The sequence below is a fragment of the Panthera onca genome, chromosome D1 (assembly GCF_046562875.1).
Source record: "Panthera onca isolate mPanOnc1 chromosome D1, mPanOnc1 haplotype 2, whole genome shotgun sequence".
Classification (NCBI taxonomy): Eukaryota; Metazoa; Chordata; class Mammalia; order Carnivora; family Felidae; genus Panthera; species Panthera onca.
Window position 1 is genome coordinate 1883010 of NC_138348.1, and position 19229 is coordinate 1902238.

A 19229-nucleotide genomic window follows, 5' to 3' on the forward strand; every position below is an offset into this window, starting at 1 on the left:
TCCTTTTTCCATCCCAAGACCCACCGAGTACGGTTACCGAGTGCGCTCCTATCCAGCAGGTCTCTTCCGATCTGCAAAAATGCCTCCTCGGTCCTCCCTTGGTTTTCGTCGACCTTGACGCTTGAGGGATACGTCCGGGTTTGTCTGGCATCTCGGGAGACTGGGGGTACAGGTTTGGGGGGAGAATGCCACGGAAGTCAGCTTTGCCCACCGCGTCATATCAGGGTCCACGACATCAGCATGGTCTGTCGCTGGTGTTGCTAACCATGACCCGTGCGGTTGAGATGGTGTCAGACAGGTCCCTCCGCTCCCCGGGCACCGGTTTCCCGTTTCCATAGCCTGGTGGTTGGAGCGAGTCCCGAGTCGGCTGTACTCTAGGGGAGGGGGCTCGTGCCCCACCTCCCCCAGGACAAGAGAGTGGAGGGAACAGCTGTCACAGCCACCACAGCGGCAAGGAAATATCTAAGGCGAGACACTCTGAAGTTTCTCCTTGAAGTTTCACCTGCCAATCTGACCGTCCATCCGTGGAGGAAGATTTGTCCCTCTCTCGCGGTCGTTTGTTTGTTGATTTGTATCCGTACGGACTCAGGCCTACTTCTTTTTTGGGCCGGAATTCAATGCTATTATTTATTTGTGCCACTCAAAACGTTCTAGCTTTGGCCATTGGATTGACAGTCCTTTTGGGTTAGCTCCCGCGTCCGTCTGACATGTCTCCCGTCCCTTCCATTTGTGTTTTGCGTGTCCCCTTCCTTTCTGGCACTGAACAGCGCTTGAGGCTCCTCGTGTATGTGCCTTGCCCCAGAATCCTCCTTTGGCCAGAGAGCCCTGGTTCCTTTTACCGGGAAGCGAGTGACTTTTAGGCACCAGGTCTGGTGCAGGGCGTGACCGCTGCTCCTGGGCCGTCACTGCTCCTGGACTCCCCAGTGGGCAGAGCCAGCGGGTGTATGCACGCAGCCCGAGTACACACGTGTGGTATATTTAGCGAAGCAGGAGTTCACGCCAACATTTCTGGCCACAGGACTCCTTCCTGCCCCGCCCACCCACTCCACATACACACTCGGTGTGTTACTTTATTTATTTATTTGTTTAACCTGTGTATGTGCGGTCCCCCCCCCCCCCCACCCAGAAGCGTAAGTACCGGCCGGAGCGCTAATGGTTATGGCAGTCAAGAGACTGTTTCCCAAGGCTTCGTAGGCCGCCTCCTCCTTCCCTTCCTCTCCGTGCCGTGTGGTAGGTACTGTCATACGTTCCTAACACGGAACTCACTTTTTTCACAGTCTGCTTTCATTCCTAGGACCCTCCAACAGGCTGGCTGGGGCTTTTTTTTTTTTTCTTTGTATACAGTAAAATTCATTCCTGGAGATCTGCAGCCCTGTGGGTTTTGACAGATGCCTGGATTCGTGTGTCCACCACCATAGCACCCTACGAAGGAGTTCGACAGCTCTAGGAGTTTCCTTGAGCGTGCCTTTGGAAGTCAGATACTCCCCCCTCCCAAACACTAGCAACCATTGATCTGGTTTATGTCCTTGTAGTTTTGCCTTTTCCAGAATGTCATATAAATGGAATCATATAATGTGCGGCCTTTTACATCTGGCTTCTCTCACTGCTGAGCAAAATGCATCCGAGAGTCCCCCACGTTGCCGCAGGACCTCTTAGTTCATTTCCTTCGGGTCCTGGGTGCTGTTGCACCGTACGGACGTGGCGGTACGTCCCTTCACCGACTGAAGGACATCTCGGCTGTTTCCGGGTCTTGGCGACTGTGAGCGAAATTGCTGCGCACGCTTACGTACAGGTGTTTGTGGACGTGGATTTCCGACTCGCTTGGGTAAATCGCTGGGAAAAGGACTCCTGGGTCACATGGCAAGTGCACGGTCAACTCTGTAAGAGACCGCCCAAGTCTTTTCCAAGGTGGCTGCATCGTTCTGCACTTCCGCCAGCGGCCGGAGAGTTCCAGGCGCTCCGTGTCCTCCTGCTTGCGTGGCGACGTCAGGCTTCGGTTTCTGTGTTTTGATTTCAGCCATTCTGGTGAGGGTGCCGTGGCATCTCGCTGTGGTTTTAACTTGCATTTCCCTAACAGCTGCCGGTGTCGACTGAGCCGGGCATCTTTTTAGGTACTTGCTTGTAACTCACTTCATAAATCGGGTCGGGGGCTTTCCTGCTATCTGCTTGCACGAGTCCTTTGTATATTCTAGATACAAGTCCTCGCCCAAACAGCTGATGTGGAAACGCTTTCTTCAAGTCCGTGGCTTATCTCTGCGTCCCTTAGCGGCGTCTTTTGCACAGCAAATGCCTGGGATTTTGATCAAGTCCAACATTTCCATTTCTGCCCCTCACAGATTGAGCTTGTAGTCTTCTGCTTCAAAACTCAGCGCCAAACCCAAGGTCCGGAGATTTTCTTTTGTGATTTTTCTCAAGAAATTTTAGTTTATGCTTTAGTCTCTTAGGAGTGTATCCAATACCTTTACAGTTTCAGATTGTGGACGATCGCCCATAACGTTAGGCAGAAATGCCAAATGTGTTAAAACTTACACACACACAACATTCATACGTTTATATTACAAATAATTTAGGAGGCAGCCGTATTACTCTGAAGTGGGAAGATCTTCCTTTTTCACAAAACAAAAGATAGGTGTTATCACCTTAAACACATAAAACACTCTCTATGAGAAAAACACCCATCCTAAGGGCTGAAAGACCAAAGATTGACGGGGGGAGATATCCATGCCTGATGTAACAAAAAGTTAACATCTTTAATATATAAACACTTCCTACAGATTGACAAGCAAAAATGGGCAAAAGATATGAACAGGCAATTCTGCAAAAGGAAATGCAAATGGCCTCCAAGCCACAAAAGGCATTCAACACAAAAGGAAAACCAGATCCGGTCTTCATCCACGCGTGGCACGCCCCGGGGAAGGGTGCCAACGGCTGGTTCGCGCCTGGATGTGGGGGAGCTGTCATATTCACACACCGCTTGCTGGTGGAGTCTGAATTGCTAGTTTCTTGGGAAAGCAATCCAGCAACATCTATTAAAATTACCTAGGGAGCACCCTCTCACCCAGCCCCGGTGTCAGGTTTTCATACAAACGGGTGGCTCAGCATCGACTCAAAGTAATGGCTTAAAGCTAACAGAGCCTAAGGAGCTATCAAACGCCGAATGGTTGAGTTAACCGTGGCAGGCGTGAACCACAGACTATTATCCAGCTACCAAAACGCAGCCCCACATCTGTATACCTGCAGAAAAATAAGAGGAGCATGTCTCAGAGTGACAGGGACAGCACTGTCCCATGTGGGTTTAAAAAAAAAAAAAAAAAAGAGGTCTTACCTGGTGTCAGCGGCCGCTGAGCAGAGATGAGCTAGGAATCCCGTCGGTGGTTGACCTTGGAGGACAGCCTTCGTGGATCTTTGAACTGTGCCACTTTCTACAATGAGTACTTAATTTCTTTTACAATAAAAACGTCAACTGAGGGTCAGGAAAAAAACCCACACTGAGAATCAGGGGACGGATAACGTATTCTCAGCAGCGCTGAGCACCAGCACCAGACTGTAGGGGGTGGGCCCGGGAGCCTGAACGTTACGCTGACCCTTCGTGGCGGGTATGGGTAGCAGGTGTGACGCTGTGAACCGAGCGAGGGCCCGGGAGCTCACCGGCTGCCCCTCTCTCCCAGGCTTGCCACTCCTTGCGGGCAGGAGCGCGACTGCCCTGGGTCTCCGCTGACACGAGGCCCTCCGTCTGCGTGACGGGCACGGCATGGTGGCGGGGGTCCGGGTCCCTCGCCGGACCTGTGCCTGTCGGCCGTGTTTTATCGTTGTGCCCGACCGTTCAGGGTGAACCCGGAGACAGACCTAGACGCCCGGGCTGAGCCCTCGCCCTGCCCGGGTGTCGGGGGCCCTCCACTGGTCCCCAGCCTCGGGCACGGGGCGGGGGGGGGGGGCCGCCTCAACCCCCACACCGGATCCCCGTGCGGAGGCCCCGTGTACCGTCCCCGTCCCTCGCGCATCCCTGCAGGCGCATGTCCTGTTGGTCTGTGGGAGGGCTCGGGGCGTGCAAGTCTGCCCCGCGGCGGGGTGGGGGGCGGGGGGCGGACACGCGAGCCCGGCTCTGGCCAGCCCCGGGCCCTTCCCCGGCGAGCCTTGCGTGGAGGCCTAACGTGCTGCCCCACACCTTTGCCCACAGTGAAGAGCCCCATGCTGCTGGAAGTGAGCACGACCCACTTTTTGAGAACCAACAGCGTGGCCGAGGACCTGGATCTGGAGGGGGAGACGCCGCTGGTCCCCATCACGCACGTGTCACAGTGAGTGGCCGCTCGCCCGCGGAGAACGGGCTGGAGGGGCGCGGGGCTCAGGAGGGCCGCCTGGGTGCCGCGCCGGGGCCCAGGCCTGCTCTCCCGGAGCCCGCCGCTTGCCGCCCGCCCTCGGCAACCTGGGGGCCACCGGCGGCCAGGGGCCGGCTCCAGCGCCCAGGCACCGAGCGGGGAGGAGAGCGGGGGCGCCTCCCGCCAAGTCTGGGAACACGATCCTCTTGTTTGGACTTATGGAAAACCAAACTGATCATTTTCCACTTGTTTTTGTGCTCTGAGCGTCTGAGAAGATTGTTTTTCTCTCCCCTCGCCCCCTCCCCCGCCCCCCAAAAGAGAGACGACTTTGTTTTTCAGCAGCGTTTCCCCGTAGAACCCTGGCCAGGGCCAAGGGGCAGATGCCGCTGCTGTCCTCAGGGGCTCCTTCAGGTGGAGGAAATGGCTGATTTTCCACGCCTTCCACTTGGCCTTCCCCCGAGGCACAGCTGGCCCGGGACGCACGCCCGTCCTCCCCCGCCATCCCGGCACGGCCAGGCCAATCCCCAGGGCCCGGCCATGGTGTGATTCCCTTGCGATGTATGACTCAGTGCTCCCGGCAGGGGCACCCAGTGGTGACAGCACGTGGTGGGGTCAGTGGGGCACTCGGGCGCTGTCTGGCCGCCGCCCCGTCGGGGACTCCCCGGAGGAGTCCTTCTGTGTTGGGACGTGCGCGCTCCCCTCAGCCCTTCCCAGAGTCACTTGCTGACACGGTTTCCTCTCCACGGACGTTTCTCTGGAGGGCGTGTCCGTTCTCCCAGGGTCTCAGGGTTGCCGGGAGCCGTGTGCGCCTCTGTCAGAGCGAGGCCCTAGGCCTGCCGCCTCTTCCCCAGCAGGGGACTGGGGACTGAGACAGCCGGGACCCAAATGGCAGGGCCTCCTGGCCGCCCACGCGGGACTGGCGGGAGTCGGGTGGCCAGCAAAAGAGGAAGGCAGGACCTGCCCGCCGTCTTTCCCTGCGCAGCACCGCCTCCCCCCAGGCTCACGGGGGGTCAGGCCTCACCCGGCGGCGGTGGGGGAGGCCAGTGTGCACAGGACCTGTTTACCGGACTCGCGTGAGCCCGCTGGGGCCCTGGGAAGCGGGGGCGACTTGTCCCCACGGACCCGGCGGCGGAGGGGGCTTCTGGGCCCCCATCCACCCTGGAGGTGACCGGACAGGCTTGCTGGGCGAACGCGCCAGGGCAGAGGTGTGAACAGCCAGGGAAGCCAGGCCGTGCGGGTCCAGGCCGGGGCCCGAAGGCAGAGTGCGGACTTGGGCACCCGGGCCGAGGCGTTTTCAGAGTCCAGGGCACAAGAGAGACCGCGGGGTGGTAAAAGCCGGCGTTCCGTGGCTGGTGTTGTGTGCGACTCCGGTGCCAGTGGCCACTCGGGGCAGGGACAGCCATGACCCTCGGGCAGGCGGATTCCACGCGGGCGTCACGGTTCCCGCTGCCCCTTCTCGCCGCTCTCTCCCGTCAGCCCGTTCATTCTCCCCGCCGTGGCCCGGCCCCGCGACACACACAAGGAGTCCCACCCTGGAAGGACAGGGCTGCCCCACCAGCTCCCTGGCCCTGCGAGATCCCCACAGGGAGGCCCAGGGTGAGGGTGATAAAGGACTGGGGATCCAGGGGCCCACAGCCAAGCCCGCAGCTGCCCTCAACAGTCACCCCTTCGGGGTGAGGGCCGTCAGCATGCACCCAGCTTCCCGGGGAGCCCCGGGAGGCGATCCAAGCCAGCAGAGGCCGTGTCATCAGGGGCACCGGGCCACTTCTCTTCTAAAACTGCGGCCGTCAGACCGGAGCGGCCCGGATGCTTGCTGCGGATTGGGTGCTTCACCGTCCCGAACGCCCGCCGTGGGCCTTCTCAGGCCAGCACTCCCAGTGTGGCGGGTTGGCTGGGGGGTGGGGTGGGGGAGGGGGGGTGTCTCCTGTCACCCCCGGTGCTGTCCGGGCCTACACCCCAGTCCTTGCCCAGCCGGGTCCCCATGCTAGAACCTGTAAGGGCTTCTTCCAGCAGACCTGTCACCACACTTGGTCTGTGGTGGGTGCTGGGAGCAGGGAGCCGAGGTGTCAGTAGAGGGGACACCTCAAGGCATCGTTGTCCCATCAGGTCAGGGTCAAGGTGGAGACCGCAGGGCATCTGCGTGAACGTGTCCTTAGTACAGGGTGCTGTGCCCTGGGGAGCCCCGGTGAAGGACGTGTGATGCGGGCCCAGGGAGAGGTGGGGGGGGCCTCAGAATCTAGACGCCCCCGAGGCTGCAGGCTGGGCAGAGGCCTCCCCCCCCATGGCTGGCAGAGGTGGCTCTGGGGGCGCCACGACTGCCCTCCGTGCCTTCACCTCCTGCCCGGCACTCCTCCTGACGGATGCCCCCAACTAAACAGCTCCGGCTGCTTGGGGACACGTCAAGGCTGCTGCAGGCAGCCCGGCCCCGCGGGCACCTGCCTTGGTGTGTGTGAGAGGGGCAGGGGTGTGCGCGGGGGTCTCGCAGGGGGCAGAGAGGGTGGGGAGCAGTTGCTGACAAACAGATTCGTCCTTCTCCAGCGTTTTACTGATGTTCAATGTATTACCACGTTGGGTCGGATCCAGGATTCAAATTAAAAGCATAAATAAAGACACATTTTGTTTCCATCTCAAGCTCTCCCCACCCGTTGGGCCCCAGGGAGGTGAGGTCACTGCAGCCTTGATTACGGGAAGGTCCCTGGGGCTGGGCGAAGCTCCTCTTTCCGGGGCCTCTGGCCGGGATGAGGGGCGGGGAGCCGGGGGCCCTGAGCAGCCCTGGTGCAATCTAGAGAGTCGCCGGGGCGTACCGTGTTAGGGAGACAGAGTGGTCTCGGCCACCCCAGCCCCCCACGCGAGCCCCGGAGACCCCATGCAGCCCAGCCCCGCCCCTAGCTCTAGGGAGCCGGGCCACAGGGCCAGCGGAAGGGAGCCCCGTGCGCACCTGCGTCCCCCGCCCAGAGCCTTGCCACAGGGTTTCCGAGGGGCCGGCGTAAGGTAGAGATGGGGCGTCGAGGACAATGGGGGGGTCGGGAAAGCCCCCTCCCCAACTCTGAGAGAGGAGAGGAGCCCTGCCCCCAACAGGAGCCGGGAGGAGTGCCTGGGCTCCTGCCCCATCTGCTGCCTTGTGGCCACTGACGGCCACTGGCAGGACAGCAAAGGGGGGGGGGGGGCACCTCTGTGTGCACACTTGTGCCTCCCCATCTGCAGCCATCAGATTCCCACCGTCTTCCCAACATCTGCTCGGCCAGCCTCACCCCAGGGAGGCCCAGGCAGCCAAGCCCTCTGGCTGTCGAGGCCTCCGCACCAGCTCCCTGAGCCCCGAGTACGGGGCCTGGGACCCTTCTGGGGGCTCTGTCTCCTCTCAGGCTCTCTCTCCCTGGGAGTCCTGAAGCCCCAGGCTGGGAGGGGCTCCAAGACGTGGCTCCCACCCCCCGCCCCCCCCAGGCAGGACCCGCACCGGGGCCAGGCCGGCCTCACCTGAGATGAGGTGGTGAGGGGTGTGGGTGCCTCGGCATGCCTGTTAGCACACCTGAGTGGGCAGCTAGGCCCGACTGGCCTCAGCATGAGGCCCCGACCGGGACCGCGTACGGGTGTGGCCCGGGTGCCCCTCTCCCAGGGGCCTTGGGACACGGCAGCCATTTCCACGAAGCCCCCTCCACCCCTGCGGCCAAGCCAGCCAAGCATGGCCAGGAGTCCGCGTCTGTCCCGCTGGCTGCACGCGGACACCCAAGGCAGGTTGTGTGAGAGGCCAGGCCCACCGGGACTGCTGCCGCCTGTGGCCACCCCCACCCCGACGGGTTCCTCCGGAAGTGGTGACCCCCGGCCCCCTCCGTGTCTTCCGTCACAGCATCCTGGACAGGCGAGGCTCAGCTCCTGTGTACCAGTCGCCCCCAGCCCATCCTGCTCCGCCGGGGACAATATAGCGGGACACCCTGGGCACAGATGGGCACGGGGAGGGCCTTCCAGGGAAGGCAGAGCTGAGGCTGGGGCACTGCGGGGCCCCTACCAGGTGGCCACGAGCAACTGTGTGCTTGTGGGCCGTCCTGTGACAGGACAGCCTGTAGGTCCTTGAGCAAAACCAGCCCCATGTGCCTTAATTAGAATTTCCGTGTCTCCGGCTTTCTCCTGGGCCCTGCGGTCTCATGCCGAGACGCTCGATCTCTCTTTTCCAGCAAGGCCCCCGCGGCCCAGCTTTCACCCACGTCACTACTAAGGTCACCTGAATTCTGCGTTTGCCAGGGAGGCCAGGGAGGCCAGGGCCAGCCCCACGCCTTCTGGAAATGGGGCAAGTGTCACAAGGCTCGGCCCTGTACTCAGCTCCAGGGACGGCGGGGCTAGCTCTTTGGATGGGACCAGGGTTGCCAGGGGCATTTCAGGGACCCCAGGGCCAGCTGCGGCTCGCTCCCGCGGACCCTGGTGGAGGCCCAGGCACTGTGTGAGTGGCCACCTCCTTGTTCTGCAAACCTTGGTGGGGAAGGACGACGAGGCTGCTTCGGGGCCAGAGAACAGGGGGAAGAGGGAGGGGGCCTTCCAGGCACATTAGAGACCGGTCTCTTTCCGGACCGGTGTCCTGTCTTCTCGGAGCTCCAGACCACCTCCGTCCGCACGAGGTGCCAAGGAAACCCCGTGGGAGCCCGCCCGGGAGTGCCATGTGGAGCTGCCTGAGTCAGAGCCTCCCAGCCCCGGCCAGCTCAGACCCGTCTCTGAAATGCACGGGGGGATTAGATGTTCTCCTAATTAAATTAAAAGCGAGGCGGAGTGGCTCAGTGGGAAAGGGACGGGACTAGGAATCAGATGCCCTCGATCTGGCTCCCAGCCTGCACCGGCCCAGCTGCAGGCCGGCCCCTGAGGCCCCTGCTCTGGGGAGTGGGCCCTCTTCTAGGTGGAAGGCCCAGAGGAAAGCAGAAGGCTTCTTACGTCCTTTGGGGACCGTGACAGTGAACTCCTGGCCCCGGGCCACTCCCATGGCGGGGCTCGGCGCTCTCCAAGGGCAGGGCAGGGCTTTGCCGAGGCCGGCCCCGGCCAGGCAGGCAGTGCCGGAGGAGGTCAGGGACAGGAGGGCATCCACTTGCTAGAGGCGGCTGGAGGACTGCAGTGACTCCAGAGGTCACGCTGGTGTTGCTATGGAGACATCTGCGGTGGCCGCGGGTACCCCACGGCTCCTCTCTGTGCTCTGCTTAAACCTGCGAGGGGAGACTGAGCCCTAAGGCAGCCGGGTCGGGAGGCCTGCGTGGGGGGCGGAAGGGGTCGGGGGGCCGGGCCGGCTCAGAAAGGACTGTCCTTGCATAGAGAGTGTTTTCCACTTTCTAGTTGAAGGAGACGAGCACGCAGGTCTCCACGGGACTCGGCTCCGTTCACCCTGGGCCCCGTGTGACTAGCAGGCAGGTTCCCAGGAAGCCCCCGTGTCCCCAGTCCCCGCCATGCCTTCGGAGGGTGACCACCGTCCCGGCTGCCAGCGGCACCGCTCGGCCGCGCCCGTTCCCGAACTTTCCGCAGACAGACTCGCACAGTGCGCACACCCACCGGCTGCCTTCCCGGAGCCGGGCCGCGCGGCCGCGGAGAGCGGTGCCTGCCGGCCGGCCCTCCGCGGGGTTCGTCCGTCCCGTTGCCCGCGGCCACGGGCTGTTACCGTCGGTGCTAAGAGCGTCCCGTGCGGGCTTCCTGGGGCGAGAGCAGCCTGCCCGTCTGGTGAGAATACGCCCAGGCGTGGGGCCGCTAGGCTCAGGTTCGACACCACCGCCTACCTGCTGCCCCCCACCGCGGCGGCGGGGCGGCGGGCCCGTTCCGCATTGTCACCAGCACCGGGCCTCTTTCACGGCCCCTTTCAGCCACGCTGGGGAAGCGGGGGCAGGGGGCAGGGCTCGCAGCACCGCTCTGCGATCTGAGGGCTGGTGCAGGCGAGCCTGTTCTGTCGTCTTTTACTCCGCGCGTGCTGTCCTCCAGGCACGTGCTCGTGTCTCCGGCCCGCTTCGTGTCGGGTGGCCTTTTCTCATCCGTTTACAGCACTTCGTTCTTTCTGCCTGTACGTCGCCTGGCTAGGACGGGCGTCAGAAACGCGCGTGCCCGCGCCCACCCACGCCCACGTACGTACTTGGCACGTAAGGACCGCCTCCCCCTCTTCCGCCGTCTTCCCTTCTCCTGAGGGTGTCTTCTGACGAACAGACCTTTAAGTGAACTCCTAATGTGATTCAGTTAATGAAACGTTTCCTCTCTGGATAGTGCCGTTTGTGTCCTATTAGAGACACTTTGACTGCTCCAAGGTCATAAAGATACTCTGGTTTTTTCTGAAGCTTTATTAGCTCACCTTCCCCGTGTCGATCAGCCGGGCATCTGGAATCGATTTCTGCGTCCAATGTGAGGCCGAGGTCAAGGTACATTCTCCCCCACCGGGCTGCGCAGGCGGGCTCAGCACCCTTCACGGAAAGCCCATCCTTCCCCCGCTGCCCCGCCAGGCCCACCCGGTCACCCTCCGGCTCGCTGTCTGCGCGGACCTCGGCTTCGGAACCCCATGTGGTCCCGCTGGTCAGACTGTAGTTCGCCAGGGCCATGCCTCACGGTCCCCGTGCTCCGGTCCCGGGTCTTGACAGCCGGTGGGGAAGGCTCCGGCCAGGTCCCCCGCTTCGCCGCTGGCCTGTGTCCGTTTGGTCCACCCCTCCACCCACAGCCGGTCGCCCCAGAAAACCTCCTGTAGGTGGGGGGGGGGGGCTTCTCTAGACTGTGGGGAGGGTGACCATCGTTGCAGGATCGAGTCTTTGCGACTGTGGCCCCGATGCGTCCGTTTACTTAGGACTTCTCTTTTCGTGGCCTGTAGTTTTGCGTGCAGCGATGGTGAGCGGTGTCTGAGATTTATTCCTCGTCAGCTGACGTTTGTATGTCCACCAAGCCCAGAGACGCTGCATTCGCAGGAGCCCTGGCCAGCGTGGATCATGTCCTGCCTGCAGGACACCGGGGCAGTCTGCTGGCCTCCCTGGGCCCTGGTGCCCTCTTACAGACACTGGAGGTGGGTTCTCACGGCGCTGGTATGAGCCCTTGAGGACACGTGGTCGGGAGTCTGGCCTTGCACCTAATTCAGGAACATGCCTGATAAATGTCAGCCAGTGTAAAACGTCCCCCTGGGACGGAAGAGCCCATGGGGACATCCCTTCCTTCACCTGAGAGCTTCTGGAACCGCCACGTATCCATGGGGATATCAGGGACTGTCCTTAACAAGATGTACCCGGAGGCCATTGAGCCCCGGGCCTCGAGATGGGCTGGAGGCAAGTTCACAACCTCTAGTAGCTGGGAAAGGGGGTCCGGGACCGTTGGGGCCCCTGGCTCCCGTGGAGGTGCAGGGAGAGGCCTGGGCCCGCCGTCCTGCTGCTCAGGGGTGGGGCGAGGGGGGGCCGGAGGACCGTGCCCCGGAGCGGCCGCACGTGCCCCAACATGCTTGGGCCACTCACGCCCGTCACGGCCGGGCCCACCCGCCGAGGACGGCACAGGCTTGCGGCAGAGCGAGGGGCGGCGTGGGCCGTGTGTCCCGCCCTCCCTGGGCCCTGTGCGAGGCGGGGATGGAGGTCTAGCCCTCATTCTCTGGGCAGCTCACTGGTGCCCAGTGGTGCCCAGCAGGGCGACGGCCAGAAGGCGGCGGCCGTGTGCCCAGGCTTGCTGGTGTCCAGGTGCTTGACGGAGCCCTGCTCTGTGTGTCCAGCTCTTCTGTCAGGGTCGGGAGGGGAGGCTGCCCTTAGCCGAGACGCACAGCTTGTGTCCTTGGGGGTCGGTGCGCCCGTTCCCAGCGCCCGGCCCTGCCAGCGTCCCCGGGAGGCAGGGGCAGAGCCGGGGCTCGTGCAGACACGCCGTCTCTATGGGAGCCCAGGTCTGTGAGGTGGAACCCGGGCCGGTAGCCTGAGGGCCGGCAGGGGGAGAGAGGCGACAGGGGGCGTGGCGTCGGCCCGTGCCCCTCTCTTCGCCGGCGGGAGGGAACGGCGCGCGGAGGCCAGTCTGCGTGCCGGCCGGCGGTCTCTGCGGCCGCCTCCTCCGGGGAGAATCCTGCACGGTCAGCGTCTCCCCACGCCACGGCCCGGGCACCACCAGGCAAGGAGGGCAAGGGGCCTCGCAGACCCACAGGCTACCCGGGGGGCTCCCGGATGGCTTGGGCAAGGCCGAGCTGCCTTCCCGGGACACAGAGTGACAGGCCCAGGGTCACGGCTCCTGCTGCGGGCCCAGAGCCCCCCAGAGGCATCCATTCTCGAGATGTGCCGGCCCTTTTGGGACAAGGCAGGCATCCCGGGCAGGGGCGGACCACAGGGCGGAGGTCCGGCTGTAAATCTGTGAGGTCTGGATGGCCCGCGGGAGGCCTGGGGCTCCAGCTGGGAAGGAAGTCCTCATGGAGGAAAGGGGGAGAGCAAGTGGTGGCAGGAGGAGACAGGAGTCCGGGTCCAGCCTCGGAGTCTGGCGTCCACGTCATCCCCACACCCTTAGCCCTGACCCCGCTTTGGCTTTGATCTCGATAAGTAATCTCTTCACATGGGCCGCAGCTCTGGAGGCTCCCTTTAAAGACAGCGCTGGGAGGGTCCTGGATGTCTGCACTCAGGGCCCCCCACCTCCGTGGGCACGAGGGCGGCGGAGTGGGGGTGTGCACAGAGCCCCGAGCGCTGGGTTTTTTTCTTTTTAGGGGCAATTCAAGGGATTTTCAAAGGCAACTTTGACTCTCCCGGATTTGCCTTCCAAGACTTGGGAACTGAATCGTGGGCGAGATATCAGACTGGCCGGCAGCCGAAGCAGGATACCTGCCTCAACAGTGCCCTGCTGGGGAAACTGAGGCAGGGAGTGGGGTGACTTCCCGGTGGGGGGAGGCTGCTGGAAGATGGGTGGGAGGTAAGGCCTTGCAGAGAGCACACAGCTACACGCGCACACACACACACACACACGCTCAGGGGCGGTCCTTCCCCACGGTTACCTGCGCCTGCTGTCCCCCGAGAGCCAGGCCCCCCCGAGAGGAGGTGGGCAGCTCCCGGCAGAGTGGCCCCCTCTTGATTTGTCAGTCAGCCAGGCTCTGTACCTCTGGCTTCAAGCCTTTGAATGTGCCCTAGGCTTGTCTCCCGGCCCAGCCCCAGGCGGCTCTGGGGCCCAGTGCCTCCCACTCGGTGGCCCAAGGGCGCCTTTCTTCCCCTGCCCGTCCTTGCCTTCTGGGGGTTGGCTTGTGTTTCAGAGTTTCTGGATTTGTCACATCGAACAGAATCTTTTCCACTTTGAAACACTTGAATGTTTTTTTTCTTTTTTCTGCTGTTCTTTTTGAACTGCCCTGTGACCCGCCCCCCCCCCCCCCCCCCGCCCCAGCCAAGCGTGCGGGCTCCCACCCGGAGGGTCCGCAGCAGGAGCAGGGGGCAGGCTCATAAGATGGGGTGGCGTCAGGATGAGGAAAACGGGCTCCCGGTAGGATGGAGTGCCGGCTGTGTGTGTAGGGGCCGGGGGCGAACCGCCCGGGAGACTCAGAGGGACTTCCCTGGAGACGTCCTCCCCGGTGACCCCACGGTCCACGGCAGCTCCGTGCTCATGGGCCTCGCCACCACCCAGCCGTCTCCTGCCCTGGGGAGTGGACTTCTTCAGAGCACTGAAGAGTGGCCGGGCCTCGGGGGTGGGAAAATATCTCTGTACGTGTCAGGAGATGGACAAACCGGGAAATGGGAGTCCCGGGGAGCTCCCGGTCCCGGGAGCCCCAGAGTCCCAGGGACCGGTCCCTGAGGGGTCCCTGTCCAAAGAATATGCCAGCTGTCGACAGAGCCGGGGCCGGGCCCTGGGCTCCAGCCTCTGGATCCCGTGCCCCTCCGTGCCCCGTGCCTGCTCCTTACCCTGCTGACTCTCCCACCCGCAGGCCCTCCCCCAAGGGATGGGGAACAGTGTCCCCCAGGCGGGTCCACCGCAGGCCAGGCTGGGGAGCAGAGGCCAGTGCTGACCCGTGAGGTCTGAGCTGGCCAGAAGGAACAGTGAAGGTGGCCTCGCGGTGCCCAGCCAGAGGCCCCAGTGGCAAGACCGGGGCAGAGGTGCCCCCACGCCCGTCTCAGGAGCACCAGCGAAGCCCTGAGCGGGGCCAGAAGCCCGGGCTGCAAAGCTGCAGCCTCTCCCCAGGCAGAAATGCGAGCCCCCGGGAGTCTGCCGCTTTTGGAAACAGTCTCCAGCGCAAACAAAGGGCCTGTCCGAGCGGAGCGCAGCTTGGCCTGGACTCAGAGCCGCCACTGCCTGGGCGCCAGGCCTCCCTGGGCACCGCGCACCGGAACACCGCAAAGGCTCCTTCCCGCTGCTCACAGCCCTCGTCGGCCCCCGTGACCTACAGAAGGACCGCACCGTCCACCTGTTGCTACCTGGCCGCACAGGTGGCAAGGTCCCCATGACTTGGGTCAGAGAGAAGCGAAGCGTGACCAGCCTGTCCACCGTGTGTGGCTGATCATGGGCTTGTCTCATTGACTGGGCTGGTGTGGGTCTCCGTCTGTAAATGTTTAACTCCCGAGGATGCCAGATCCCAGGGCCTGAAGGCCCAGCCTGGATGGGGGGAGGGGGGAGTGCTTCTCACTGGTATGTGGGTGTGTGTGTGTGGGGGGGGGGGGCGGGGGAGATCATCTGCAGCCGGCACCCCAGTGCTGCAGCAGGGGGGGCACAGGTGGGATAAGAGGAGGGACTTCCCGCAGGGAGCTCAGCCCCAGGGTGTGCCGGTCAGGGAAGGAAGCCCCGTCTTCTCCCCCCACAGCCGAGAGGCGGCCACGGGTGGGATGCCCAGCTCTGAGGGCCCCTCCGTGGTTTCCGGCTGCTTCGGGGCTTGGGGTGCGGCCCCCTCGCCTGTACTTGCTGGCTGCCCCATGAGGGCCTGGCCTGGGTCTCCCCGCTGGTGGGGAGGGAGGTGTACAAGTTGGGTTGTGGGGCCACCCAGTGTGGGCTCAGGAAGGGAAGGAATGTGACCGAGGCCGGGTGTGGCTGAGGAGAGCACAGCCAGTTGTGGGTTTTTCTTGGGGCCCAGATAGACGTGAGCAAAGATGGAGGGGCCCTCTCTCGCAGCCCCCGCCACACACACTAGGACCTTTCTTCGGCGTGTGGCTACGGAGCTGGAGGCCAAGGACACCCTCTGGAAATCTGAATTCCATTCGCTCTTGGCAAAGAGCGGCTTCCTGCCTGGAGAAGGTGTGTGCGTGTGCGTGCGTGTGCACACACGGCCACGGGCGCTGGCAGGGGAGAGGCGCGGGGGTGGAGGGGTGTCTGATGAGACGGGGGAGGCGACCCCCGTGTGCTTCCCGGCACCGGATGGCACTCGCAAAGCCTGTCCCGAGGACTTAAGACAAACCCTGGAGGAATGAATCAGAAACGTGCGGCCGCGTTGCCTTTGGAATAATCTCAGGCTTAAAACAGTCCCGGCTAAACAGCCTTTGAATTTGAAAGCCAGGACTTTTTGCAAAATAATTCAAAAAGTTTGTTGAACCTTAACCCTTCCCTGATGAGCCCTTCCTTCTGAAGTTAACTCGTTAAAGCTGCTCCAATCCCGGGCTGGTGCCAGACCAGCTTCCTGGAAACCCTCGCCAACTGCTGGCCTTTGGAAAGGCTTGTCACCCTAATAGCTGTTAAAAAAAAAAAAAAAAAAAACGCTCGCTGGGCACCTTGGCTGCAGGGTCTGAGAGTCCTTTGTGTTTCCTCCAGAGCAGTTTTCCAGGCCTCGCTTCTGGGGCTGACAGGCTGCTGCTGTCGGCGGCCTTACACTGCTGGGTGCTCGGCTGCCCTCTTCCCGCCCAGCTTCGCCAGCGCTGTGTCCCAGCCTCCCCACGCCTGGGCAAAGACCCCCCCAACAGGCTAAGTGTGGATACGTCCCGAGGGGCTCGTCAGCCTCTGTGTCCCCTCCGCTCCCTTCCCCCGGTGGTTGGGGCAGGGGGCAGTGCCCCAGTGGGGACAGACCGGGGGCCCCCTGCTCGGCCAACACCGTGCGCCCCCCCTCCCCCCCCACCACCGGATGCCCAGCGTCCAGACGGTGCTGTGTCACAAGTGCAGATAACTTGCTCCTCCCCAGCCCCGAGTTTTTGGCCACACACAATGCCCGGTCGTGAAACAGGGTCCGGGTTCTAGTAGTTTTTCAAGCTTAGACTGTGAGCACGCGTTAGGAGGTATTTCCGGGGACACAGACAGGAGGCAGATGCGTTGAAAAATACATCGTCTTGTTAATCAGAATCAAGGATTACCTGAAGTGGGAGGGGAGGGAGTTACACAACTAAACTATTTAATGAGACACGGCGGTCAGAACAGACCACGGGCGTGTACGGTCCTCCCTTTACAGAGTCACGCGCCTCCAGGTTCCGCGACGACCGGACAGACGTGACGTTTCGTTTCCGAGGAGAGCTTGCGGCTCGGCAGATGGGTGGAGGGCACCCTTCCCACCGGGGCAGGGGGGGTGGGCTCGCTGGGAGCCTGCCCGGGGTCTGCTCTCACTCTGCTTCTGCCTTGCGCTGTCAAAACCCCCTTTGTGCCGGAGTGGGCCCTGCCCCTCCGGGTGACACGAACCAGAGCCCGTGGCACCGTGCGGCCGAGCTCCCCCCACCCAGGGCTGCCCCCCACGCCCGCCCAGGGCTGCCCCCACACCAGCCGCCAGCACCCCCCCCCCCAGGGCTGCCCCCCACCCCCGCCCAGGGCTGCCCCCACACCAGCCGCCAACACCCCCCGCCAGGGCTGCCCCCGGAACAGCCTGGAAGGACACTTGACCCACTGCAGCGCTACAAAATAATAACAAGGATAAAGCGGGCCTTACACGCACACGGCAGACCAAATTCAGAGCGCCACAGGGAACACGGGGGAAAACTCAGTCTGTCCCCACCCCCGAAGTCTCCTTCCTGAAGGTGAGCACCGTGACCGGTTTCCGATCGTATTTTCCCGGGAGTTGCGTATGAGCGGATACGTCCGCGCATGTATTCTCCCAACGTACACCGCCTTTCTCCGTAAGTAGTCACGTGTTACACATATTGCCTGCGGTTTTTTGCCGGACTTAATGTGTAGGCGTGCCACACCTCTGAGCCACCCGCAGGGCACCGATTGTAATTATAGGGGGCACTGCCTCGGAGAAGCACCGTTGCCGAGGACCCGTGCGCACGGGGACGCGCCCACGCACGAACCGGGACCGCTCCGCGCAGCAGGGTTCAAGTGCTGCTTCCGCGATGCTTGCGGGCTCCTGGCCCGTGTCCCGGCGGTCCCCAGATGGGACCGTGCTTGGGGTAGCTCTGGGCTTGATGGCACTGCTTCCATAAACACGGGGACCCAGACGTGGCGGGCTGGGAGGGCCCTGCTCGGGGCGAGTCGGCGAGCTTTCCGTCAGCGGACGCAGGGACCGAGGGCCGCAGGACTTAAGTGCAGCTGGCGGGACGGGGCCGGCGGTGGCCCACGCGGTGACCCGCAGGCAGGGCGGTCTGGGCGGGAAGCAAGCGCGGGGCATCTGAAGAGAGCAGCAGGCGTCCTGCTGTACGGGCACCTCCCAGCTGTCACCGAGGGAGCCCACGCATTTCTCGGTGAGCGCGCAGCGAGGCCGTGGTGCGCAGTGTTCCAGGGAAGATGCCTGGGCGTTCTGGAGAAGGATCTAGATCAGGACATCTACGCACCTCCTTTCTATTAACATTTGCAGAGCGTTGTACACAACACGTCCTCCTCGGATGGATGCGCGGGGCAGCTAAAGGCAGCCATCAGCCACTCGCACAAACTAAGGAGCTGCCCGGGGCGAAATCGGTCCATCCCTCCCCACTGAACGCTACCCGTGGGTCCCCACCGCGCTCACCCCTGCTCGCGCTCTCTCTCTGCTGACGGAGGCTCTTTCTAGGCTGTCCCTTATCAAAGGGGAACAATACGAAGTAAATCAACTAGGGGGAGAACTAAAAGTTTTGCCAAGATAGGAGATTTTGCGAAGTTAAGGGAAGTGAAATTGAAGACGCTCTCTCACAGATCAAGCGGAGTTAAACACCGTCAGCACGGAGGAGAAAATCAAGGCTGATGCCTAGATAAGCATTTCAAAGGAGAGCAAACGAAATGAGGAAAGATCGAGCGTGGCCCCCGGCAAAGTGATGGAGCCCACTGCCCACTGTTCCCATAGCTACTGTTGTTATCTTTCAAGGTAAAGTCACATCCCGTCACACCCCTTTTTCACGTAACGTCTCCCTCTTAAGCGGATTCCTTTCAAAAGGTCCATTTCCTCCCATCCACACGTTCTGACCCACGCTGCCACGAGGGCCGCACCTGCCCACACAGTGAACGAGGCCGAGTGCGCCCATCTGCCCGCGCCCTCCCCAGCAAGTGGTCCCCGATTTTCTCTTCCTTCAGCTGATGGGTGAGCGCAGTGTCCTGGCATCTGTTCCTTTTACTACAAATGAGGACTTCAGCTCTTCAAGTATTTAAGAGCATTGCCTTTTCTTTTTGTGTGCTGTCTCCCCGAACTCTCATTGTTTTTTTATTTTTTTATTTTTTTTTTTAACGTTTATTTATTTTTGAGACCGAGACACAGCATGAACGGGAGAGGGTCAGAGAGAGGGAGACACAGAATCGGAAGCAGGCTCCGGGCTCCGAGCTGTCAGCACAGAGCCTGACGTGGGGCTCGAACTCACGGACCGCGAGATGGTGACCCGAGCCGAAGTCGGCCGCTTCACCGACTGAGCCCCTCTCATTGTTTTTTAATACCTCTCCTTACTGACTTATAGGAAGTCATGTCGTTGAAAATGTCTCATCCCAGTTCTTCCTCAGTCTTCTAACTTCTATCCTACTTTTAAATTCTGAACATCGACTTTGGCGGTCTTCTGTGACTTGGGGTCCTCGCTGTGAATTCTGACGACTTCTTCATTCTGAAATCGCTGTCACGGTTCCGCCATCTTTATCCCGCCTTTTCACATTTAATGGGGCTTCATCTGGATGTTGGGGTAAGAAATCATCGCATCC

The 19229-nt window shown here is 62.1% G+C and overlaps 1 protein-coding gene across 6 annotated transcripts in view; it reads left to right on the forward strand.

Moving 5' to 3' along the window:
- KCNQ1 (potassium voltage-gated channel subfamily Q member 1) overlaps positions 1 to 19229 on the forward strand; it is a 319343-nt gene that overhangs the window by 133263 nt on the left and 166851 nt on the right. For 4 of the 6 annotated variants that reach the window (XM_078433824.2, XM_078433821.2, XM_078433825.2 and 1 more), the window contains one exon: positions 4178 to 4295. The exons of the other annotated variants lie outside the window; for them this stretch is intronic. In XM_078433824.2, the coding sequence (XP_078289950.1) occupies positions 4178 to 4295 (118 nt within the window). The remainder of the gene's footprint in view (positions 1 to 4177; positions 4296 to 19229) is intronic. 6 annotated transcript variants of the gene reach the window in all.